A 27504-nucleotide genomic window follows, 5' to 3' on the forward strand; every position below is an offset into this window, starting at 1 on the left:
TGTGCACGATGGGGACGCAGAATGATGCCACCATGGCTGAAAACTTCGCTCCACTGGAGCACTAGAAGCAGGCACTGCCAAGACTCGGATGGCTACTTGAAAGAGTGAAGGAAGAGTCTTACTGTTCAGTGCCCAGAACAAAAGGGCATTCTGTCCTTCTGCCATGTCAATGTAGTGACTTAGCTGTACTGCTGGTGGGGTCCCAACATCCCTTTTCTGCCTCTTATGGTATGCAGCAAACAGCCCTTCTCCTTCCATGTCCTCTAGTTCTTCTTCAGCAGGCACCGGCACAGGCTGCTCTGTCTCTGCAGCATCTTGCAGGATCAATTCTAAAAATAAAAATAAAAACGTGTCACAACAGCAGAAACAAAAGAGCCCTTATTTCTGATGTTGATGATACTGTTCAAGACTGAATTTTTTATTATTGTTAAAGTCAGATTAATATCACATTAGATCCTATATCAGATTAAGATCAAATTATTGTACGTTGCATTTAAGTTGCATTGCAAGTCAATAATATTTACCTTTAACTCGTTGTGCCACCTCTGCCTTGATGTCACGGTTGACCAGCACATGGGGCTCAATCCACAGCAGACAAAAGGCTGGATCCAAGGCAGCTGCTTTCAGGTAGACTGTGTCTGAAAAGGGGGCAGTGATCCCTTCTTGAGACTGGGCCATTTTTACATTAATGAAGATCCCAAGAAATCTTTTTTTCAGGGATGCCTGCAGACCTCTGACCAGGCCACTCAGGAAACGAACTTGAGGCTTCAGCTTCTCAAGATGGTGATTGAGGGACAAGATGGATGGAACAACTGCACTGATTGTAATGACTTTCTCCCCTGTGTCAAATCAGTTGCTTCTCCGAACGGTTTTAAGATGTCCACCAACTCCTTCAGCAGATTCCACTCTCGTGGTGTGAATGACAGTTCTTTATGCCCGGCCTTCTCAAGAACTGCGCAGAGCTTTTGCTGATCACAATGAAGGACTGCTTTTACCTGCCGCAGTGTGGAATTCCACCTCGTGCTCACTGCAGCAGGGGATGCCTCTGTGCTCCCCAAATTCACCATCGAAGATGTCTTTAAACGTTGTGCTTGTGTGGAGCAGGGAGCTAAGTTTTGATAACTTGGAGAGAGAAGGACATGCCGCTTTTGTTTCTTTCAAACCGTCTCCCACAACCAGCTGCAATGTGTGTGCAAAACACTGCAGGCGCTGTTTCTTTGCCATAGCAGCATCGACGGTTTGCTGGTCTTCTTGGGTTAAGTCATGCCATAGCTCAGGATCATCAAGATTATCTCCAGCATCTTCATCTTCCTCCTGTTCGTTGGGGAAGCAGACTGTAAATGCCTTGCGCATGTTAGCAGCATTGTCACTAATTATATAGTCCAATTTAGCTTTGATGTTGTATTCATCACATATTGCCTCAAATTGGTCACAGATTCGCTCTGCTGTGTGAGAGCCTTTGAAGCGGTTGCAGGCCAAGAGATTAGTCTTTAGCTGTACCCTCTCTGCATCTCGCTCCATCCAGTGCACAGTGACACCAAGGAATCCCCCTCATCTTTCGATCAGACCAAATGTCCACAGTGACTGAAACATGGTCAGTGTTGCTCAATTGAGTTTTTAACTTTGACCGTCTCTCCTCAGCAAGGCTCTCTGTTTTTGTGGTCAGCGTTCGGCGACATACTGGGGTATACTTGCTGTCCAGCACAGCCAGAAAGTGACGAAAGCTCTTATTTTCCACAATAGACAGAGGGAAATTGCAATCAATAATCAAGTCAGACAGTATCGCATTGGAGATGGCCTTCTGCTGTGGGTGGGTCAGGCTGTAACGCCCTACACGAGTGTCAAGGAATTGTGAGATTGAAGGCTGTTGTGGTTCATCTACGATGATTTTGTTCATCTGGTATTCTTCATACCTGTAACAGAGAAGAATATGAAACAGATGTCAGAAAATCCTTTACAGCCACACATGTTGTATTTGAAACTACTCTTTACTCATATCAATGTTGTTGTGTTAATATTCATTGCCTATTGTACACTACGGTTTACGATAATACATTTCAGTTTCAGTGTATGCAATATTAAGAATATTTTCACTGCTTCAAAATTCATAAGAAAGCCCTTTCCCTCAAGAAACTGAAGTCATATGCTTTATAGCAGTGGTTTTCAAAGTGGGGACGGGGACCCTTGGGTGCCGCGAGGGGTTCTAGGGGGCCATGGCAAGTTGGCATGAAAAGTATAGAAAAACAAAATAATTGAATAAATTAAATAACTAAAGTAAACCAAATTAAACCAAAAATAAGCTAAACAATATTCCCATTAGTTAAGAACTGCACTATAATAATCTATTGCATCTCTGAACATTACTACTATAATCGTTATTATTTTATTATATACTGTATATATCCCAGTGGTGCGCTGCCTCACAGACCTACTGTAGACTACGGTAGCACTCTGTCCATGCGCTGTCTGCTGTTTGGGCATGATATGAAAAGGGAAGGCTAATGGTGGATCTACTGTGACTGTGTTATCATTTTCCTCTTTACAATGTATACGTCTTACTATGTTTCCTGTTGTACTTGGATGGGTTTAGGGATGCACCAACTACATCCGAGTTGTGAAAGGGGGTGCATTCATTGTTTAATTGTGATATTTTGTCTTCAGCGACAGTTCTGCTTAGTTGTGATTAACCAAAATTACATAAACGACCTCAATGAGGCAGCACACCAGCAACTCTGAAACTGAATTCTAAAACGCTTAACGTGAAAACGCTTAACGTTGCTTAATGCTTAATATACTAAGACAGTAATATTATAAGACCAAACTCTGCAAATATCATATTAATAAAGCATACTATGTACAAAACATCAGATGAGCCCAGAATATGAACGCAAACACGTTTAATAACACGTTGCGTTTTTCCTCCCATAGAAAACCATTATAAGAAAAGGCTTAACGTGTCTTATGTACTAAGACAGTGTTATTAAAAGACCAAACTAAGTAAATATCATATCAATAAAGTATACTATGTACAAAACATCAGATGAGCCCAGAATACATAGTAGCCTACATAAGACATGTTAAGCCTTTTCTTATAATGGTTTTCTATGGGAGGAAAACACTTAACGTGTTGTTAAACGTGTTTGCGTTCATATTCTGGCCTCATCTGATGTTTTGTACATTTAGTATACTTTATTAATATGATATTTATAGTTTGGTCTTTTAATATTACTGTCTCAGTATATTAAGACACGTTAAGCCTTTTCTTATAATAGTTTTCTATGGGAGGAAAACGCAACGTGTTATTAAACGTGTTTGCGTTCATATTCTGGGCTCATCTGATGTTTTGTACATAGTATACTTTATTAATATGATATTTACAGAGTTTGGTCTTTTAATAACACTGTCTTAGTACATTAAAGAACGTTAAGCGTTTTTCACGAAAGCGTTTTAGAATGTCCATATAATAGCAGTTCAAAAATCCATATTTTTGTAAGCATGAACCAGCAAGGGAGACGTGCGTTTGTCTCGTTGATACAGTAAATATGCAGCAGCTAGCTAGTAAGTTACGGTACATCCGATAAGGTGCGTAGCATTCGTTCAAAACTTACCTTTCTTTGTGCAACTTCAGGTGTCGAACAAAGTTGGACGTTGTGGCAGCTCCGTCTGTAATCTTCGATCCGCATGTTTTGCAGATTGCAACTCGTTTTTTGTCGACTACCTCGTAATTTTTATAGCCAAACCAAACTATCTTCGGTATCATTTTGACAACTGGCGCGTTGTTGCTTGATGTGCTTCATTGGTTGTCTTGCAATGTGCCTGCTTAGATGCTGTCGAATCAAAACAACGTGGGACTACAGTGATTGGATAACGTGCAGGCAGCGCGCGCTCTCTGTATGCATACAGGTGGATGGTGCACATTTTTTTCACAGATGCAGATAAACGGAGAGCGGCGCGGCCGTGTGAAAATTTTTTTCCCCAGTTTTCATGGGAAGTAGCAAGTCTTCTCGAGTCATAAAGCGCAAGTCCAAGTGAAGTCACGAGTCATTGATGTTAAAGTCCAAGTCGAGTTGCAAGTCTTTGTACATTTTGTCGAGTCGAGTCTGAAGTCATCAAATTCATGACTCGAGTCTGACTCGAGTCCAAGTCACATGACTCGAGTCCACACCTCTAAATTAACCTCTAATAAATGATCTGGAAATTTGACAGACTATACGAGTTGCCAACTCGTATAGTCTGTCAAATTTCCAGAGCATTTATTTGAAGGCGGGTTTCTCCACCGTTCGTAAAGGCACCATTCCTATGACTAAATAACGAGTTCCAGTGTCTGGCAGTGCTCGCCACTTATCGGTGTCCCGTTTGTGGTGCTGGAATTCTTAGTAGGTAGCCTATGGGTTTTGCGCATATTCTGCAAATAGGCTGGTCCAAGCCTGGTTCTCCATCGTCGTTAGGTGTGAAACTGAAATGTGCCCAAATAGGTTGTTATGGTTTTTTTTTTGCAATGAGAGCCATCTTTTTCACCTCACTCCTCTGATCTACTGTAACAATGAAAAAGATCAGAGGTGAAGGTCAGAGGTCAGAGGCTACCCACCCACCCCCAGCCTGTAGGCTATAGATCTAGAGGTACTATAGTTACCCCCGGTCCCCACTTTTCACCTCCCCCCCCCTTCAATTAACCTGAATTGACCTTCAAAGATTCTCTCCTATTCGCGCATAGAGCAGATTTGGTGATTGCGGTGCATCAAAAGATATAGACAGTTTAATAGATGGACTATCTCCTCCAACTAAGTCAGCAAAACAATACCATATAATCAAGAGTTAACACTCCCGCTATGGATAAAGTATATCTACATTAAAATAAAGGCGATAAAACATTTCATGGAGAGAAAATCATACTTCTTTTTGGTTTTGACGGTTATTTTATTTTCATGGCGTTCTTCATCCAAAACAGTCAATGTCACGGTTATCCAACGTTCAGATAGAAATATAGCATGTAGAACGAACGTGCCTCTCTCGGACAGGTAGAATGAGAAATCATGTCAACAACATTTGTCGACTGAACGTGGCCCAGTTTTCAACTGAACCGTGGTACAGTGCTATATGTGTTACAGTGCGTCTCAGCTGGCTATTGATCTCTCCTGGACAGACGCACGTAACATAACTGGAAGTAGCGTCTGTCAACAGACTGGGATGTGACAACTTTGTTCTGGTACGCTGATTTTTCACCACTAATCATTTGGACAAATCACGATTTCGCATCTTTTCAATTTCAGAAGGGGAGGGGACATTTGGCCCATAAACTTGCAGAGAGTTTCCGTTTAGGGGGGTGGAGACTTCGCAAGTGGCGTTAGTATCTTTCTCTTAACATCTCCCCAGACCTTAACCAAGTATCTGACGCAATTATGCAACATTTTAGTTCTGTTTCCCCCAGATTATCTGGCTATTAAAAAAGCAATGCCTACATTTGCCAATGATGAGTAAAGGCCGTTTGGCTCCTTTCAGGACCGCCAGTGCTTCTGTGATCGCCATATGGTCAGCCATACTCACAGGAGGAGGTGGACTACAGGGCACCTCTCTGACAAAGGTAATAATAAATAATAGGTCAAAATTTAAACATGTTACCTAGCAACTGTATTGCATATGTAAATACATCATGAAGGTCTATCGAGGCTTATTGCTATTCTCTGATGAGAATATTTTGATATAGTGCTATATTTTCTAAGTAATTTAATTTCTGGTTCACTTCAGACGTTAAAAGGTATAACAAAATAAAATAAAAATGACTACGGTGATGTGAATTCAGAGGTATACATATTCAACAGTAACACATTAGTATACATTTTAAATGGATGAAAGACAGTGATGGCCACTAACCTGGCTCTGCTCCTGTCCAATTTAGCATTGACCATGTCCCCAGATATGTCTACGTATACAGCACCTGGACGTCCATACATGCTAGTGCGTGCTGCCTTAGACAGACCAAACACCCTTCCATTCAGATCAATTAAGGCTGTGCTGTGCTCTTATGAAGCAGTTAAGGTACCTTGCTAAGCTGGAAAATTAGAGGTCAGAAAACAGACAATTGCAGGTGATACCAAATGATATGAAGAGGACTACACAGAGGGAGTCAGAGTAGACTGTATACCTTCTCTACCACTGAGGAGATCATATCCAGACTGCTAGACCTAGCAGAGAACTTACTGTACAATCTGCATGCCTCCACCTGACAGAGAAAGAGGACCACAAATAACAAATTATTTCCTCTTTCAGCAATTAAACTGCTAGGGCCAGTTTCCCAGACAGAGATTCTCTATTGAGTTTGCTTTTTAGGCCATGACTAGGCTTAATCTGTGTCCCGGGATACCATCCCCTAATGTTCAATAGTCAGAAATGTCATGGTTGAATCGGTACCTGTGGAAACTCTTGAAACGCCCCAGTGGTCTCTTGGTTTTGATCAGAGGAGCCTCCAATAACAATCACAGGCCTACAGAGAGAGAGGTATCACACAATGACATCAACTGACAAGCTGAGATAGTTTGGAGTCCTCAGATCATTTTTTGCAGTGTGCGGATAGCATTCCTTCTTTTGAAAGGCCACTGAACATGAGTAGTAGGGTCTTCTGTTTGTGGAGTTCTAGCATACCAGCAGTTCATGTTAGCGTTGGCCATTCCACCAAGTGAATGGATGAGTCCCGGTCCAGACACAACCAGACACGCACCTGGACTGGAGAGGAACAGACAGACAGAGGGAAAGACCGGAAGACAGGCAGACAGACACACAAAGGGTCAGACAGACAGGCAGACATAATTAACAATGCAAAAAAGCTATGAAACTGACCCTCACACACTACACGCTCCTGTAGTCTATGTAAGGGTAGTTAATATCACGTGATTTGGGGAGAGCTGGTTTAGTAATAAAAAGGTGGCTTAGGGCTTGTTCATTGCGCATTCCCACATACTTGATTCCTGAGGCTTGAGCTGCCATAGCTACTTCAATGACTGGAACACCAACTATTCCAAACATATATTCTACATTCTGTAGAGAGATACATGTAGATACAGTATATTTACTTTTTTTTAAACATTTTTAGTCATTTAGCAGACGCTCTTATCCAGAGCGACTTACAGTTAGTGAGTGCATACATTTTCATACTGAATTGTATATGAATTGTTACAATGTAGTTTAGATTTTCTTTGCATTGACACACACATTGGCATGCATCAACAAGGGTGTTAACACAGAGCTGCCAACTCTCACGCTTTCGCCGTGTGACACACGTTTTTGCCTGTTTTCACACGCACTCACGCCACACATCCAATTTCTCACGCAAAAAAAATCAGCCGAGACTCATTCGTTCCTTTTTTCAAACTCCCCGACGGTAGATGGCGCTGATGAGCGCCACTGAACCATATGTGCTGCACCCCGAAGTTAGCGATAGAAGAAGAGATACCATTGCCGCAAAGTCAACAGGAGAAGAAACGGTCACTACCTCAAGAAGTCTGATAAGAAGCTGAGCTGAGACTAGGTATGTAACAATGAAATGTCGTCCAATTGAATACTCACTCTCTTAAACTTTAAATCTTGAAATAAATTATTTGTTTGTGCGTGTGAACATGATTTAGCGAACTGATTTCGAACAGGTAAGATGTATTCCAAAGAATTTAACATAAATACAGGAAATGTGTGCAATAGAAGTAGGTATGTTTTTGTAACTGAGAGTAGAGTTATTAAACCAACATGACCATTTTAATTGTTTAAGGTTTCTGTCTTGTTTTGTATGCTTTGTACAAAATAATAAAATGCAGGACGACAGGATATTTATAAACGTAGCTCTTTATTAACTAGCTATAACTGGCATGTCCATGTGTCTCTGGCCATGATCATCTTTAGAATGACCTCACCACCTGGGTGGTCTTAACCAATCATAGCACAGTATGATATGACAGTATAATGCATCCAATTACAATTCAGTATGCTGACACATATGAATATTACATCCCCCTACATCCTACGGACCTTCTGAGATTTCATCCTGTCACACTTTACTGAGGCGTTATGTACACAGAGGTCAAGGACACCAACACACTTAACAACAATAACAACAAGTATCTATGCTGCAATACCAACACACTTAACAACAATAACAACAAGTATCTATGCTGCAATACCAACACACTTAACAACAATAACAACAAGTATCTATGCTGCAATACCAACACACTTAACAACAATAACAACAAGTATCTATGCTGCAATACCAACACACTTAACAACAACAACAAGTATCTATGCTGCAATACCAACACACTTAACAACAACAAGTATCTATGCTGCAATACCAACACACTTAACAACAACGAGTATCTATGCAAAAATACCAACACACTTAACAATAACAAGTATATATGCTGCAATACCAACACACTTAACAACAACAAGTATCTATGCAAAAATACCAACACACTTAACAATAACAAGTATATATGCTGCAATACCAACACACTTAACAAGGGAAAGGGGGATATCTAGTCAGTTGTACAACTGAATGCATTCAACTGAAATGTGTCTTCCACATTTAACCCAACCCCTCTGAACAACAAGTATATATGCTGCAATAGTCTACGTGTAGGGTCATTCTCTCATATCTGGTGTTTTCTCTCTCTCTCTCTCTCTGGGTTTCTGTATAAGCACTTTGTGACATCTGCTGATGTAAAAAGGGCATTATTAATACATTTGATTGATCCAAATTTGATTGAACATTGATGTGGGATATCAATTCTATTTATGAGAGATTTAATGTGATTCAATGTGTCAAGGAGAAGAGTTTAAGAAGAGACTGCTCCCCACAGTGTAAAACAGCAATTCCTAACTGGTTTAAATGAAAGAGAACATAATAAGAGAAGTGATTTGTCTGATAAATGACTGGAACTGCTTATTCATAGATATCAAATCCCACTTCCACAACACCATTATACCTCTTTCAATCACTGTCTGTGTCAGGAAGAGGGCTTGTGAGAGTGAACCAGTAAGTTAAAGGATATATTTCACTTCCTTGGGTTCCATGGTGATAGGAGGGTACTGACGGGAACAGTCACAGTCTGCCTGTATCACCAACATCAGCAGGTTACTGTCAGGGACCACCTGGGTTACAAACATCCTGGAACACACACACACACACACACACACACACACAGAGACAGAGAGACAGACAGAGAAAGACAGAGAGAGACAGAGAGAGAGAGAGACGGACAGAGACAGAGAGACAGAGAGACAGAGAGAGAGCGCAATGAAATGGTTAGAACACAATTTGTATGAAACAATCAGGTAATCAAAGGTAAAAGCACACTGCCATCATGAAAAAATATCTTAAATATTCAAATGAAATGTACAGTTGAAGTCGGAAGTTTACATACACCTTAGCCAAATATATTTAAACTCCGTTTTTCCACAATTCCTGATATTTAATCCTAGTAAAAATTCCCTGTCTCAGGTCAGTTAGGATCACCACTTTATTTTAAGAATGTGAAATGTCAGAATAATAGTAGAGAGAATGATTTATTTCAGCTTGTATTTCTTTCATCACATTCCCAGTGGGTCAGAAGTTTACTTACACTCCATTAGTATTTGGTAGCATTGCCTTTAAATTGTTTAACTTGGGTCAAACGTTTCGCGTAGCCTTCCACAAGCTTCCCACAATAAGTTGGGTGAATTTTGGCCCATTCCTCCTGACTGAGCTGGTGTAACTGAGTCAGGTTTGAAGTCCCCTTTGCTCGCACACGCTTTTTCAGGTCTGCCCACAAACCTTCTATAGGATTGAGGTCAGGGCTTTGTGATGGCCACTCCAATACCTTGACTTTGTTGTCCTTAAGCCATTTTGGCACAACTTTGGAAGAATGCTTGGGGTCATTGTCCATTTGGAAGAGCAATTTGCGACCAAGCTTTAACTTCCTTGACTTTGTTTTCCTTAAGCCATTTTATTTGCCACCTGCGCCAAATACAACTGGTGTAGACATTACCGTGAAATGCTTACTTACAGCCCTTAACAAACAATGCATTTATTTTTTTATAAAAAAGTAAAATAAAACAACAACAAATAAAAATGGTTGAGAAAAAAAGAACAGAAGTAAAATAAAATAACAGTAGGGAGGCTATATACAGGGGGGTACCAGTGCAGAGTCAATATGCGGGGGCACTGGCTAGTTGAGGTAATATGTTAAAGTGACTATTCATAAATAATTAACAGAGTAGCGCAGCGTAAAAATATGGGGTGGGGGTGGGGGGGCAGTGCAAATAGTCCAGGTAGCCATGATTAGCTGTTCAGGAGTCTTTTGGCTTGGGGGTAGAAGCTGTTGAGAAGCCTTTTGGACCTAGACTTGGCTCTCCGGTACCACTTGCCGTGCGGTAGCAGAGAGAACAGTCTATGACTAGGGTGGCTGGAGTCTTTGACAATATTGAGGGCCTTCCTCTGACACCGCCTGGTATAGAGGTCCACCAAATGATGACCACCAATCAGAGACCACTATGATGACACACCAAATGATGACCACCAATCAGAGACCACTATGATGACACACCAAATGATGACCACCAATCAGAGACCACTATGATGACACAACAAATGATGACCACCAATCAGAGACCACTATGATGACACACCAAATGATGACCACCAATCACAGACCACTATGATGACACACCAAATGATGACCACCAATCAGAGACCACTATGGTAACACACCAAATGATGACCACCAATCAGAGACCACTATGATGACACACCAAATGCGTTTGATGGATCCTTTTTGTCTTCTTCTAATGCCTCTTAAAGGGACAGTAATCAAAACGTAACTGAAAGTAATCAGATTACATTACTGAGTTTGGGTAATCCAAAAGTTACATTACTGATTCCAATTTTGGATAGGCAACTAGTAACTGACATCATCTTCTGCACATCTATCACTCCAGTGTTAATACTAAATTGTAATTATTTTGCACTATGGCCTATTTATTGCCTTACCTCCATAACTTACAACATTTGCACACACTGTATATAGATTTTCTATTGTGTTATTGACTGTATGTTTTGTTTATCCCATGTGTAACTCTGTGTTGTTGTTGTTTTTAATCGCACTGCTTTGCTTTATCTTGGCCAGGTCGCAGTTGTAAATGAGAACTTGTTCTCAACTGGCTTACCTGGTGAAATAAAGGTGAAATAAAAAAATGAAGAACTGTAACACACACTATATTACAAACAAACACGATGAAACATTGCCACCTAGTGCTCATTAAACAGTTTAGCGGTATGAACAGACGCACTCTTGAACCATTCTATTATCTGGTATGGACTTTAATCTATGGATTAATATAAAATCCAAAATGAATGTGTAATCTATGGATAAAGATCAAGTTTGAGTAACATAGTGTCTCTCTCTCTCTCCAGTCCCCCTCTCTCTCTCTCCAGTCCCTCTCTCTCTCTCCAGTCCCCCCCTCTCTCTCTCCAGTCCCCCCCTCTCTCTCTCCAGTCCCCCCCTCTCTCTCTCTCTCCAGTCCCCCCCTCTCTCTCTCTCTCCAGCCCCTCTCTCTCTCTCTCTCTCCAGTCCCTCTCTCTCTCTCTCTCCAGTCCCTCTCTCTCTCTCTCCAGTCCCTCTCTCTCTCTCCAGTCCCTCTCTCTCCCTCTCTCTCCAGTCCCTCTCTCTCTCTCTCCAGTCCCTCTCTCTCTCTCTCCCCAGTCCCTCTCTCTCTCTCTCAGTCCCTCTCTCTCTCTCCAGTCCCTCTCTCTTCCAGTCCCTCTCTCTCTCTCTCCAGTCCCTCTCTCTCTCTCTCTCCAGTCCCTCTCTCTCTCTCTCCAGTCCCTCTCTCTCTCTCTCCAGTCCCTCTCTCTCTCCAGTCCCTCTCTCTCTCCAGTCCCTCTCTCTCTCCAGTCCCCCTCTCTCTCCAGTCTCTAGAGTTAGAGAGAGAGAGAAATGTACATGGTTTTTAGAGTGAAGTACATCGGAAAAAGACCAAAAGAAAACTGCAAGACTGAATAAGAGACAAAACAAGCAACAAACAAAGAAGAAAGGCTTTTGAAAAAGTAACTATTTTTCATAAAACTGTACAGTTATCTTAGCTAGCTGAATTGTTTACCAGTTGCTAAGCAGTTGCTAGGGACTCTCCTGGAAGAAGCTAGCTAGCTAACAAAGAATATCTAGTTAACTGAAGAAAAGAAAGACAAAATAAGGACAGTAGACAAAGGACATCAAAGTAAAACAGTCCTCTAAAAGACACAAGAGAGAATAATACAAGAAACAACGCTTCTATTGCAACATTGTGTGAAATTGTTTACCCACCAGACATCCAGACGGAGAAAGCTAAGAAAAGTTTCAAAGGTTTGATGATGGGACAGAACCATGAATGCCTGTTTGCAGATCTTACCAGTTGCAAAACAAGAGCAAATGTAATATTTAATACCAAACAAGGGCACATATGAAAAAGGGTTATTTGCAAAAATTTCCCTTTCTCAAAAAAGAGAGGCATCAGCCAAGGATGTCAGATCAGCATTTTTGAAGAAACTGACCAGAGCAACACGTATCAAACAGTAAACATATATAATAATGGAACTGTTTTGATACAAGGCAATGATTCAAGCCTCCAGGATTTTGAGAATATGTTTGCTACCCTAAAAGCAGAAGCTGAACTCATCTCAGAAACTGAGGAAAAAGTCAAGGAGGGAGATGGAGAAAAGCAGGCCCCAACGGTCTCTGTGACCCAGCAAGAAGCCCTCAGTGTCCCTCTACCTACCTCACCTGCAGCAGACAAAGCCAAGGACATGCCTACAACACCAAGAACACCTGCTATGCAACGTTTCCACAACACCCTCTCTCTAATTGAAGCAGAGGTCATAGAATTCAGAGAGAGGGAGGAGGACACTGTCCAGAAACTAAAAGAAGAGATGAAACAGTTCAGTCAGACAAATGATGACCTCAGAGACCATCTGAGCACAACAAGAAAGGAGCTAGAACAAAGAGAGAGGTACATTGACACCCTCAACCAGCAGCTAGTCAATATGTCCTCTGCATCTAGAGAACATGTCCACCAGCCTGGTACAACACAAGCAGAACCTGAGACCCCACCACACAGCCTGATGACCCTGCACCCGCCTACCAGTCTGCTCCAGTCCAGATCAGCCAACCAGCATCCCACTCTGCTCTAGCCCAGGTCAGCCTACCTGCTTCCCAGTCTGCTCCAGCACAGTGTGCTCCAACCCAGGTCAGCCAACCAGCCTCCCAGTCTGCTCCAGCCCAGATCAGCCAACCAGCGTCCCAGTCTGCTCCAGCCCAGGTCAGCCAACCAGCGTCCCAGTCTGCTCTAGCCCAGGTCAGCCTACCAGCCACCCAGTCTGCTCCAGCACAGGTGCTCAGCCCAGGTCAGCCAACCCAGCCTCCAGCACAGTGTGCTCCAGCCCAGGTCAGCCAACCAGCCTCCCAGTCTGCTCCAGCCCAGGTCAGCCAACCAGCCACCCAGTCTGCTCCAGCCCAGGTCAGCCAACCAGCCACCCAGTCTGCTCCAGCCCAGGTCAGCCAACCAGCCACCCAGTCTGCTCCAGCCCAGGTCAGCCAACCAGCCACCCAGTCTGCTCCAGCCCAGGTCAGCCAACCAGCCACCCAGTCTGCTCCAGCCCAGGTCAGCCAACCAGCCACCCAGTCTGCTCCAGCCCAGGTCAGAATACCAGTCTCCCAGTCTGCTCCACCCAGACAGTCACCCACAACTGCAATCCTTATTGATTCAAATGGGAAGTTCTTATTCCAGGAAAGATTATTCCCTAGACACCAGGTGTATAAGTTCTACAACTGAGAGTGCAATGCAGCTACTCAGTCAGACCAGGATTGACACCCCCAACAACATCATCATCCACACTTCCCAGGAAAGTTGATCGAAAAAATAAATCAACAGATCACTGTGGACTGTGCCTCACTGCTCAACGTCAGAACGGCTCACCACCCCACTCTGACATGTGAACATTTATACAATAATGTACATCTTGATCAGGACAGTATCAGAACCTTTGCCAAGGACCTAAAGGATGCAACACTTGGCAGGGACCCACACACCCATCACCTCAGCAACAGAGCCCCGGCCCATCACAACACAGCTCTACTAGACTCAGCCAATCACAACACAGCTCTACTAGACCCGGCCCATCACAACACAGTTCTACTAGACCCGGCCCATCACAACACAGCTCTACTAGACCTGGCCCATCACAACACAGCTCTACTAGACCCGGCCCATCACAACACAGTTCTACTAGACCCGGCCCATCACAACACAGCTCTACTAGACCTGGCCCATCACAACACAGCTCTACTAGACTCAGCCAATCACAACACAGCTCTACTAGACCCGGCCCATCACAACACAGCTCTACTAGACCCGGCCCATCACAACACAGCTCTACTAGACCCGGCCCATCACAACACAGCACTGCCCACTACTCCAGGGTCGGGCAGAACACTGTCCTTCAGAGAAGTACACCACATGATGCAGTCCACACCATGTATCATTCAGATCATCAGCCTACATATGCTGAGGTAACCTCTGGCAAAAGACACCTAGAACTATCAGAGATTGGAGAGGTGCGCCAACTACTGCATCTAATATGCAGACTACTGGGATAGAGAGACCCTTTCATTCACACGCACACACGCACACACAGGGTTGCAGACTGCATTGTACTTATTTTTTGGGCCATTCTTATTAATTTGTTTACAACTATCCTTTATTTTATTGGCACTGGTATTTTAATAATTGTGATGTGTAATGGTGTGTGTGTGTGTGTGTGTGTGATATATATATATATATATATATATATATATGTAACCCTCTCACCAGGCTCGAATTTGACTCTCACAATATTACCTTATTTAGAATATCTGAACAGCATGGGATATTAGGTGAGAAGGACATCTCCAATAAGAATCCCTATTGTAAACTTGCTAGGGTGAATGACAAATAGGGTATTAACTTCAGATAGAATGATTATAGACTTGGTTATTATTATAAGGCTTTCCCATGCATTAAATGAAACTGAAACAGTAAATGACTCCACCAATACAACAGACATAAGGTTCAATATCTATATCAATCACACTTTCAATGTATCACATCAAAAGAAATAAAAATAATAAACCCCAATGATTTTTCCACAACCCATGTCCAAATTATTTGCAAGCTGGCTTAAACCCTGGGCGCGCGTTGGAGCTCATAAAAAAATGACGACATACATAAAGTCCCGAAGTCCACCCCACATTTGTAGTTACTCACTACTTGTAGATAATGCCTCAGCAAAATATAGTAGTTCCGTGCAGGTGTCCTCACAAGATCCACAGCGAACACAGCTATCAATGCAGCCAGTACTCGGTAGCAGCAACAGACATCCGTTGGAAACCCGAACTCGTGGATCGTCACAAGCAATTCTCTCCAAGTCTTGCACGATGCTAGGCTAACCTCTAGGATGTCGAATGTCTCCACAATGCGACGGCAGCTTCAGTCTCCACTAGGTCTTTCTCAACGAAATAATAAACACTCTCTTTTAGAAATAAAATCAGGATTTCCCTTTAAAAAACTCTGTAGGTATGGTTTTGTTCTCTCTTTTGTCTTGTTTTGTACGCTTTGTACAAAATTATAAAATGCAGGACGACAGGATATTTATAAACGTAGCTCTTTATTAACTAGCTATAACTTGCATGTCCATGTGTCTCTGGCCATGATCATCTTAGAATGACCTCACCACCTGGGTGGTCTTAACCAATCATAGCACAGTATAATGCATCCAATTACAATTCAGTATGCTGACACATATGAATATTACATCCCCCTTCTTTTAAAAAAAGAAAAAATATGTAGAACAATAAAGCGTTTCTTTTGAATATATGCTCTGTAGTTTGAACTCGAGGTAAGTAACCATTTAAACTGCACCAACTGCATCAACATAACAGACAAACAATGATTCAGCATACTGTTACTTTTAGAACAAATATTTCTCAGCAACTCAGCTTTTCACTGTAGCAATGACATCTCAACATATCAAACAAATACCATACCAAAGCATTTCAAGTTAACTTTCAATAACAAGTTTACAGTCTGGAACTCTTTTAGGGCAGCGATCCGCCTACACCCTTTGACATTTCACAGGTCTAGGACAGCTCTAGGCTTGACCTCTCTTCCTGACCTTGTGTGATATGAAGCTGAGCATGCTTCTGTGTCAGTCAACAGTTCTTGTGGTGTTGCAGGTAAGTATGGTGTATGTTGTGTTGTGTCTGTGTTTAGTCCACCCCGTTCTCTTTCAGGGGAACAGTTCATCTCGTCAGTGTGTTGTTCTTTTGTGTTCAGTAGGTGACGACGATTGCGGCGGTACACCGCTCCTTCTGCGGTGCGAACAAGATATGAACGTTCAGTGTCAGCTGGTTGGATGACGACTGCTGGCTTCCAGTAGCCATGCTCCTGGATTCTAACTGACTCTCCGTCGTTCAGTGGTGGCAGTGGTCTGGCTGACCTGTCGTAGTATCGCTTTTGCTGTTGTTGTCTCTGTGCACGTTTTGCATGCACTTCCTTGTAGCTGACGACCTCAGGTTGCAGCTGCTGGTTGGTGCTGGGAAGGATTGAGCGAAGTCTGCGGCTCATCAACAGCTGGGCTGGGGATTTGAAGTTGTCAACTGGAGTGTTGCGGTATTCAAGGAGACTGAGGTAGGGGTCTCTCTTGTCTGCTTTTGCTTTGTCCATGAGTGATTTAGCGATCTGCACAGATTTTTCAGCAAGGCCATTACTTTGAGGGTAATGTGGGCTTGTGGTGACATGTGTGAACTCCCATGCTTTTGTGAAGGATTCAAACTCATTTGATTTGTAACAGGGCCCATTGTCAGATATTAAAGTCTCTACAATGCCATGCCTGGCAAAGGCTGCTTTCAGCTTGTGTATCACAGCTGCAGATGTGGTGCTGTGAAGCTTGTCGAGTTCGAAGTATCTGCTGTAGTAGTCCACTGTTATAATGTAGTCCTCGTTGTTCCACGTGAACAGATCGGTTGCCACGACCTGCCAGGGTCGGTCTGGGATACGGTGAGGTAACATTGGCTCTTTGGTGTTTGAGGGGCGTCGTTCAAGACAGGTGGGGCATTTACCAACCATGTCCTCTATTTGTTTGCACATTCCGGGCCAAAACAAAATGTCCCGTGCTCTCTGTTTGCACTTTTCCATGCCCATGTGTCCAGCATGGATCTTTGTCAAAATCTCTTCTCTGAGACTGGTAGGAATGATGATTTTCTCTCCTTTGAAAATTATTCCGTTGATCTGTGATAGTTCGTCACGATGGTTCCAGAACTCTGAGACGCTCTGAGGGCATTTTCTCCTCTCCTCAGGCCATCCTGACTTTCCTCAGCTGTGTGAGTTGTGTGTCTTTTTCTGTTTCTGCTCGGATCTCCTTCAGTTTTGTGTCACTAACTGGTAAGTTGCTGTACACAGTGTGCACCTGCATGTCCATGCCTTCACTGAGGCTGCTGTCCTTGTAGGTAAGAAACTTCCTGGAGAGTGTGTCTGCGACAGGGATGTCTTTGCCTGGACGGTGAGTGATTGTGAAGTCGTATTTTTGTAGTTGAAGGATCATTCTCTGTAGCCTTGGCGGGGCTGCGGCTAACGGTTTCCTCATGATTGACTCGAGGGGCTTGTGGTCTGATTCCACAATGACTTGTCGTCCATAGACATACTGATGGAAACGCTTACATCCGAACAGAATGGCGTACAGCTCCTTTTCGATTTGAGCGTAGTTGATTTCACAGTCTGTGAGAGATTTGGAAGCGTAGCCGATGGGTTTTCCTTCTTGCAGTAGCACTGCCCCTAGTCCATACTTTGACGCGTCCACCTGGAGTCTGAGCTCTTTGTTGGGGTCATAGTAGGCAAGGATTGGTCCTGGTTCTCTCGTGATCAAGTCTTTCACTTTCTGGAAAGCGATGTCGTGTTGGTTGTCCCAGAGGAACTCACTGGACTGCTTTAGCAGCTGACGCAGGGGTGCATTAGCATTGGAGAGGCTGGGTGCGAACTTGGCTAAGTAGTTGACCATGCCAAGCACTGTTTCCAGCTCTGCGCGGTTCTTTGGTGGCTCCATTTCCTTTATGGCTGAGATCTTCTGCGGATCTGGCTTGATTCCATTCGCTGTGAGAAGATGTCCGAAGTAGCTGACCTCTGTAGCGCCGACTGTGCTCTTCTCGGGGTTGAGCCGGACTCCTCTCTCGCGGGACATTTTTACATTTACATTTTAGTCATTTAGCAGACGCTCTTATCCAGAGCGACTTACAGGAGCAATTAGGGTTAAGTGCCTTGCTCAAGGGCACATTTACGTCATTTAGCAGACGCTCTTATCCAGAGCGACTTACAAATTGGTGCATTCACCCTATAGCCAGTGGGATAACCACTTTACATTTTTTTTTTTTTTTTTTTTTTTTTTGGGGGGGTAGAAGGATTACTTTATCCTATCCCAGGTATTCCTTAAAGAGGTGGGGTTTCAAATGTCTCCGGAAGGTGGTGAGTGACTCCGCTGTCCTAGCGTCGTGAGGGAGCTTGTTCCACCATTGGGGTGCCAGAGCAGCGAACAGTTTTGACTGGGCTGAGCGGGAGCTATGCTTCCGCAGAGGAAGGGGAGCCAGCAGGCCAGAGGTGGATGAACGCAATGCCCTCGATTGGGTGTAGGGACTGATCAGAGCCTGAAGGTACGGAGGTGCCGTTCCCCTCACTGCTCCATAGGCAAGCACCATGGTCTTGTAACGGATGCGAGCTTCAACTGGAAGCCAGTGGAGTGTGCGGAGGAGGGGGGTGACGTGAGAGAACTTGGGAAGGTTGAACACCAGACGGGCTGCGGCATTCTGGATGAGTTGTAGGGGTTTAATGGCACAGGCAGGGAGCCCAGCCAACAGCGAGTTGCAGTAATCCAGACGGGAGATGACAAGTGCCTGGATTAGGACCTGTGCCGCTTCCTGTGTAAGGCAGGGTCGTACTCTCCGAATGTTGTAGAGCATGAACCTGCAGGATCGGGTCACCGCCTTGATGTTAGCGGAGAACGACAGGGTGTTGTCCAGGGTCACGCCAAGGCTCTTCGCACTCTGGGACCTTTGCAGCATCGCGTTGAGGTTTCTGTCGTGTTCCTCTTTGGTTCGACCATAGACAAGGATGTCGTCCACAATTGCCACGACTCCGTCGAGGCCTTCGTACACCTCGTCGATCTTTCGCTGAAACTCGTCTTGGGCTGAGATAATCCCAAAAGGCAGGCGACGGAACCTGTAGCGTCCAAACGGTGTGTTGAACGTTGTGAGCTTAGATGACTCTTCTGTGAGCTTGATAGCCCAGTAGCCTGATCTGGCGTCCATGACACTGAAGTAACGTGCGCCCGCTAGCTTGTGTGTGATGCCATCTAGCGTCGGTAAGGGGTAATGGGGGCGTTTGATAGCCTTGTTCAAGTCTCTTGGGTCGAAACATACTCTGAGCTTGCCTGTGCGTGGTTTCTCCACCACCACTAACGCGTTGACCCAATCCGTCGGTTCTGTAACCTTGGTGATGATGTCAGATTGCTCCATGCTCTCCAACTCTTTCTTCAGACGGGCGCGGAGAGCAAGTGGAATCTTTCTCGGTGGGTAGACCACAGGGGTTGTGTCTGGGTCAAGGTGAATGGTACATTCTCCTGGGAATAGTCCTATTCCTGTAAAAACATCAGCAAACTCCTCCATGACATTCTCTATCTCTACTGGTGCTGTCACTGATAAAACTAGCTTGATAAGGTCCATGTCTAAACATGCTTTAAGACCTAGCACTGCAGGTGCTCGAGTGTCAACAACGTAAAAGTCCAACATCATGTCCCTTTCCTTGTATTTGCATTTGAGAGTGCATGTGCCTTTTACTGGGAGCTGTTCACCACCATAACCAGTCAGTCTGCGCGTGGTGGGCTGTAGCTCACACTCAGATGTCAAGCTTCTGTACTTACTCAGAGGAATAATGTTTACTTGTGCACCAGTGTCTAGTTTGAATTTTAGCTCTGTGCCTTGTCTTCCTATCTCAATGTCAGCAAAGGCTTGCTCTGTCTCTGATATCTGACTTTTCTGTGTCACTGAATCAATAAACAGTTCATCAGCATTTGACTCTTTGATTGACATTTCATCTTCACTCACTGTATGTACTGTTTTTCCACGGTAAACTCTGCACACTTTTGCAAAGTGATTCCATTTTCCACATTTAGTACACTGTTTGCCTTTAGCTGGGCAATTCCCCTGTTCGCCATGCACTTTGTATCCACAATATCCACATGTTTTGGGGCGTTTGGAGTCTGTGTCGCTCTGTTTTGGAGTTCTGTCTGTCTCCATTCTGAAACATGCTCTCTGGGCACTGGAGGTGTGCTTTGATGTCTGCCTGACTGCGTGCACTGCTTGTTCACGTGATGCGCTCGTGCTGCCGCCTGAAATGGTTTTCATCTGAATCTGTGCTAGCTCGTGAGATCTGGCTATGTCGATAGCTTTGTCCAGCGTTAACTCTGATCCAACATTCAAAAGTTTCTCTCTCATTCGCGGTGAGTGTATTCTGTTAGAAATTGCGTAATTCAAATCTGGTATTGGAATAAGAATCAAGAGATCTTCAATCCAAGCTTAATTTATTATATGCAAAATGTATGTATGATAAGTATGAAGGTTCGTATATACGGGTCCACTGAAATACCACACAGGGCACTCAGAGAACTAAACCATTGTTTACAGGTACTTTCTCAAATACTCTGACAGAGAGTTCCCACCTCTTCTGTTGGCCAATCAGAGTAAAGGACTGAGTGTGGTTTAGACTTTACTCAGCCAATCCGTTGGCGCGCACGGGTTAGTCCCACCCCTTGGCCCTCCATCGTTCCCAGGCATAAGTTGCTATCATAATAACCTGTAGAGTCAGCACCCAAAAGACTGTAGGTTCTGTTAGAAATTGCGTAATTCAAATCTGGTATTGGAATAAGAATCAAGAGATCTTCAATCCAAGCTTAATTTATTATATGCAAAATGTATGTATGATAAGTATGAAGGTTCGTATACGGGCTCACTGAAAAACCACGCAGGGCCGACAGAGAACTAGAATTATTGTTTACAGATTCTTTCTCAAATACTCTGACAGAAAGCCTCCACCTCTTCTGTTGGCCAACCAGAGCAAAGGACTGAGTGTGGTCCAGACTCCATTTCAGCCAATCCGTTGGCACGGGGGTTGGTCTCAACTCCTTGGCACTCCATTTGTTGCCAGGCATAGTTGCTATGATAATAACCTGCGGAGTCAGCACCGAAAAGACACCGTTCCACTGTACTCTATGTACCTACGTTCAAGGACGGTTCACAGATCACAAAGAGGCAGTGTAGTCTAGTATTTTGAGACACAAGTTCTTATCTCCCCCTACTCCCTAAAACAGCTCCTCACATTAATCACAGCTTGTTAGGTGAAACAATTTATATCAGTACAGTACAAACCCTTCATGCTTAATCATCAATGCATTCCTTCCAAGGTAGTCATCTCATCCAGCTATGAGAAAACAAATCCCCACAGTTCCTACATCCAAGGACGGTTCACAGACAACGGTTCACAGACAACAAAGAGGCAGTGTTCGTATCTGTAAGAAATACAAGTCTTATCTGTCCTTCCCCTAACGTTCCACACATGAATCACAGCCTGTTATGTGAAACAATTTATATCAGTATAGTACAAACCTATGCTCCTCATTAATGCATTCCTTCTAAGCTATTCATCACTTCAATCCAATTATTAGAAAACAAATCCCAACAATTCCAAATACAATACGGTCCCTGACCCTCTCATCCTTGTTTGCATAATCACAGTCTTTCACAAGCAGACGCAGCTCAGTGACAAACTGTTCAAACGATTCGCTAGCGCCTTGTACTTTCTCATGGAATTTGTACCTAGCGAAAATTGTATTGGTCTTTGGCACAACATATGCTTCAAAACGATCGTAGTATGTTTTCAGTACCTTTGATTCAGCCTCGGTAAGTGTCCATGTGTTGTAAATGTCTCTCCCTTTTTCACCGATCCAGAGGAGCAGGTAGCTGCACTTTTCCTCTTCTCCTCTTTCCTTCAGAGGACCCGTGAACATCAGCTCCACATGCTGTTTGAATTTACGCCATGCATCGGGTAGATTTGTAGACCCCCAATCCATTCGAGGTGAAGGAACTCCAGCAAAATCCATCTTTTAGTCCTTTTACTCTGACACCATGTCTTGTTTTGTATGCTTTGTACAAAATAATAAAATGCAGGACGACAGGATATTTATAAACGTAGCTCTTTATTAACTAGCTATAACTGGCATGTCCATGTGTCTCTGGCCATGATCATCTTTAGAATGACCTCACCACCTGGGTGGTCTTAACCAATCATAGCACAGTATGATATGACAGTATAATGCATCCAATTACAATTCAGTATGCTGACACATATGAATATTACAGTTTCAAAGATGTCCCGTAAGAGACCTTTGCCAGGACAAAAGCGAAACCTTTTATTTTATTTAAAGAACCAGCCAAGTGAGAAAAGACAGACAAACACACTGACAGAACAGCCAGAACGATTGATAGAAACGACAGGACAACAGACAGAGGAGCAACACAAAGGACAGAGAGAGCAGGAGACAGGACAGACTGACAAACAAGCAGAGGAGCAACAGACAGGACAGATTGACGCACATGCAGAGGAGCAACAGACAGGACAAATAGAACAACCAACAGGGCAGATGGAAGAAGACACAGAGGGACAGAAAGAAGAGACCCCCCAATCCAACAGCAGGGCCAGAAGAGTCGTGCTCTGGCTGGAGCAGCAACATATAGATCCATTTTCAAAAATGAGTGGACCTCTTCATGGCCATTTATTACCAGAGGGAGCCTCAACACGCACTACTGGTGTGCAGTCTGCCGTATTGAAAACTCATGTTGCCACCAGGGTGTGACAGATGTAGTGCGCCATATAAAAAGCAAAAGGCCACCAAGATAAGCAACGAGCTCTCCTGTCCACAGCCACAATATCCCAATATGCAATGGCCGTTCCATCTGTTGGGGGTATGTCTGCACAAGAGGTTAAGGTATGATATGTGTAATGATTCTGTCAAGGTTCAGTCAAGAGTTTTGTGTTCTAGTTGATCACGGTAAAGTCATGGTTGATAGTTTTGACTAATTTGTGGTTTGTATTTCAGTGTAGTACAGTCCAGTTTTCTTAATTTGAGATCTTAGTTGCTGAATGTGTTTTTTACCTGTGCCCTATTATCGCAGGCGTCTATTTTAAATAAACTATGGTCTTTTGGGAGGATTAATAATTTTTAATTTCTTACAGACAAGAAGGGCTGAGGTATAAATGACAGCTGGGTTGGTAGTTCACAACGTCCCCCTAGCCTTTGCGGACCACCTGGGGCCTCTCCTAAAATAATGTTTCGGAGATTCGAAGACAGCGCAGGAGTACAGGTGTGCCAGGACTAAGTCATCCTGCATTACCAATGAAGCACTCGCACCATATTTCACACAGGAGCTTGTGAAGGAGATGAAAAAAGCCCCGTATACCCTTGTTACGGATGGGTCGAATGACACCGGTATTTCACAAACTATTTGAGATTTTTCTCATCTGCAAAACATGTGCTTTGTGTATTTTTAAACATCTAATAACATGAACATCTGTATGATTCTAACTTGTCATTATAGGAGTGGAAAAGATGAACCCGCTTACTGTCCGGGTCTTCATGGGCAGCAAAGTTGTCCACCAGTTCTTAAATATGTGCACAACAAGTGGGAGGAGATGTGGGCCAGCAAGTGAGATCTTCACCAAAATGAACTCCACCATAGAGGAGCATGGCATCCCTTGGGAGAACTGCATTGGTCTCTCAGTTTACAATGCAGCTGTGAACATTGGACCACGGAATTCCATTGCCTCTAGGGTGCTCCAGAAGCATCCCAACACCTATATTCATGGTTGTCCTTGTCATGTGGCACATAACACCGCCAAAGCTGCAGGAGTGGGATTTTTTAAAGATTTTTTAAAGTGAGTTAAGGCCTGATTTATCTTTACATGTAACTTTTTATTTGTATCCTAATTACGTGCATTGACTGAATGTGTTATGATTGATTTATGCATTGCAGGTGTCCGGTTTTGATTTGGAGGATATGGTAGTGGACATCGGTTACTGGTTCAAGGGTAGCACAAATCGGAAAGGATACCTGTCAGGTATGCATGTTTGATACTATTAAGTGTAATACTGAAATGCTGAGCTGTAGAAAATATATGATATGGATTTAATGTCTAAAACAGAGTTTTGTGAGCTCCATGAAGCGGAGTACATGGAGGTCCTCCTGCATATCTCGGTCCGTTGGCTAAGCCTTGAACGTTGTGTGACCAGGATCCTGAGGCTGTATGAACCTCTGGCCAGCTACTACAAATCTGCTAGTATGGTCATCAATTTTCAATTTCATTATGCAGCAACTACATGGATTGTTAGTCACATACTTGTATTAATGACAACCTCTTGTTTTGTGTTATTTATTGATTGATTCAAGATGAAAATCAGGCCAGGTTCAAGAGACTTGTGCAGACATTCACTGTCCCCATGACAGAAGTGTACCTGCTGTTCTTCCAAGCCACCGTACCAACTTTCACTTCTTTCAACTTGCTGCTTCAGAGAGAGCAGTCATCAATATTTTTGTTACATGATGAGGTGGGATTGGATTTTGCAGTTTTTTTCCATTCTGTGTTTCTTGCTGATATCTGCAGGGGTCCTCTAAAACAGGTTTCACCTACTATTTTTGTAAATGTCTGTTATAGATGGTGAAATTAACGCAAGCTATGTTCCAAGTTTATGGTTCCAGCAGCTCTGCAGTGCCATGAGGAGCCTTGTGAAATTGCCTTTGAAGAAAAGGCAAACCATTTACCAGGTTAGTATTTGACTATTATTATGATCAAACACTGTGATATGTGATATTTAGCCTTGTACATTATACCGATATGCTGTATTGGGTTCACAACCAGGGCTAAAATTAACAGATTACTCGACGAGGGTGACATCACACCACAGCAGGTGGATTCATTCCATGAAGCTGTGTTGTGTTTCCTGACAAGTGCTGTGGACTATGCACTTAAGAAGCTGCCACTGGAAGAGCCACTGATCAAGCACGCACAATTTGTAGATGTACGGCAGAGGGCTGAAAGTGACATCGAAGATGTCCTGTACTTTGTTGAAAGGTTCGTTTTTTTTCTCTAATTATTGTCTTTCATCTTAGCTAAAATACCCTGTGTTTTATGATGAGGTGTGTTCACTCCTAAACTGCACATGAGATATTCTTATGTGGCTTCTCCTCAAAGATGTGTATGAACTGCTGCTGGTTGATGACTATATACCTAAAACGTAACAACTTGTAACTCTACTTTCATAAATAGGTTTCCCCATCTCCTCCCATACCATTGGCCAGAGGAGCATGACCTTCTGGGTGAGGAGTTTCTAAATTATCAGACCATGCCAATGATATCCCTGCAGGACTAAACTGAAATGGAAAGCTTCTGGGCTGAAATGGCAACCCGGAAGCATAATGTAATTTTTTTTCCTTTTTTGTCTTTTCTTTTTGGCAGGTGTGGCTTGGCTACATCTGTTGCTTAAAATTGTTGCATGCATATATGTGTCATGCATGTTGCAAATTATGCATGTTTTTATCTGAACTTTGTTAATGGATCAACCTACAGTATACTCACAGTATTAATCAATAAAAAATCAAGGTATGTTTTTCCATTGTGTTTTGGTGCATTTTCCATAGGTGACAGGAGCCAAAGAATTCGAGAGGCTTGCTGCCGTCGCCAAGCTTGTCCTGGTGTTGCCCCATGCAAACGCAGATGCTGAGAGGGTGTTTTCAGTTGTGGGACTGAACAAAACCAAGAGAAGAAACAGCCTAGCATTGGATGGCACCCTGTCCTCAATAATGACCATAAAGATGGCCAATCTGGAGCCCTGCTTCAAATGGGAGCCCCCCTCCGATATCATCAAGGCCTCCAAGAAGGCCACAGGCCAGTATAACCATGCCGACAGATCATAGACAAGAGGCCCATTTGAGATGAGCCAGGTCTGCGCAGAATCGATTACCAGCGATCACCGCCCAATGCATGCTGGTTAGATTTGTGTCCGACTTGATCCCGACTTTCTCTGACGTCATGCACACGCGGGCAACGATAACCTCATGAGATCAAGGCAGCCGCAGTTCTGAGATGCAGGCAGTGCAATTGCTTTTCACCGACTGCAGGACCCAGGCGGACCCAGGACAAAAACTCACTATGTTAACATATGCTATTCCACATAAACATCTAAATGTTTTTCTACAACAATATTAATAGTTAGCTATACCAGTGCAATGACCTATGGCACACTTTCACAACTCGTAGTGCTACATTCTCACTGCCAAGGACATGATCAGCGACTAATATATTCTTAGCAACACGGTTACACAGTATAACACTGTTTTATATAAATTGCACACACTTCACCTGAGCTTTTAGTGCCTCTGCAATGAGCTGAGCCCCAGTCACATCTTCCATTATTATTGTCGAGAAATCTGTTCAAAGTGCAAACGCGGTTAGCAATGCTTTCTTGGACTTGTTGTTCAGTAGCTTATAAATCGTGTTTAGATCTCTTGCAAATCATTAGTTTTTGTCTGCTTTCCAGCATGCATTACATGAGTAGCTTTTTCTTCTTCAGTGGGGTTTATAGACAGTTGGCATCCAACGTTATGGTGCATTACTGCCCCCTATTGTACAGAAGTGTGGACATGAGCCGTGCAATAGCAGTCATGAATATTTAATAAACTAGTAGCATTTTTCTTTTTTATTGCAAGAAATACATAATAAGCCCTCATTATGTGTTTATAACTGCACTTAACTTAACACTTAACTCAATTAAGTCATTATGAGTGTATGACAGTATGAAAAAAATTACAAATTATGCACTCACTAACTGTAAGTCGCTCTGGATAAGAGCTTCTGCTAAATGACTAAAATGTAAAATGTAAATGACTTGAGTGTATGCATTATAGATATAGGCTTTTTTTTTTTTTTTTTTTTTTTTTTTGTCATTTAGCAGACGCTCTTATCCAGAGCGACTTACAGTTAGTGAATAAATATATATATGTATATATTTTTTTTTACTGGCCCCCCGTGGGAAACGAACCCACTCCCCTGGCGTTGCAAACGCCATGCTCTATCAACTGAGCTACATCCCTGCCGGCCATTCCCTCCCCTACCCTGGACGACGCTGGGCCAATTGTGCGCCGCCCATGAGTCTCCCGGTCGCGGCCGGCTGCGACAGAGCCTGGATTCATAGAAAGTGTTACAAATGTTCTCCTGTCATCTTATAGGAGATCCATTCATGGATTTAGTTATGGCTTGAGAATGTGACTGGTCTACGGAGTTCTCCTTTATGTCTGTCTTTGTATGTGACAACAACTT

General features: G+C 43.4%; 1 protein-coding gene and 1 long non-coding RNA gene across 8 annotated transcripts; one reads left to right on the forward strand and one right to left on the reverse strand.

Moving 5' to 3' along the window:
• Positions 1–5250: 5250 nt before the first annotated feature.
• LOC121565775 (2-hydroxyacyl-CoA lyase 1-like) lies at positions 5251–27096 on the reverse strand. Of its 7 annotated transcripts, none has more exons than XM_045218033.1 (7): positions 26548–26851; positions 6956–7032; positions 6640–6720; positions 6409–6481; positions 6143–6220; positions 5872–5966; positions 5395–5572 (listed from the first exon to the last, which is right to left on the reverse strand). In XM_045218033.1, the coding sequence occupies exons 1-7, from the start codon at positions 26596–26598 to the stop codon at positions 5410–5412; spliced, it is 618 nt and encodes a 205-aa protein (XP_045073968.1). In that variant the 5' UTR covers positions 26599–26851; the 3' UTR covers positions 5395–5409. The 7 variants fall into 7 exon arrangements, with proteins under 7 accessions (XP_045073972.1, XP_045073968.1, XP_045073970.1 ...); XM_045218039.1 differs by having other exon boundaries at positions 5439–5572; positions 5872–6049; positions 6199–6220; positions 26548–27096; XM_045218036.1 differs by having other exon boundaries at positions 5439–5572; positions 5872–6049; positions 26548–27096.
• Positions 23673–24807, forward strand: LOC121565776. Its single transcript, XR_006659546.1, has 3 exons — positions 23673–24066; positions 24165–24468; positions 24579–24807. It is a non-coding gene; the product is annotated as an uncharacterized LOC121565776 (long non-coding RNA).
• Positions 27097–27504: the final 408 nt, after the last annotated feature.

This window comes from Coregonus clupeaformis, unplaced genomic scaffold (genome assembly GCF_020615455.1).
Source record: "Coregonus clupeaformis isolate EN_2021a unplaced genomic scaffold, ASM2061545v1 scaf1323, whole genome shotgun sequence".
Lineage (NCBI taxonomy): Eukaryota > Metazoa > Chordata > Actinopteri > Salmoniformes > Salmonidae > Coregonus > Coregonus clupeaformis.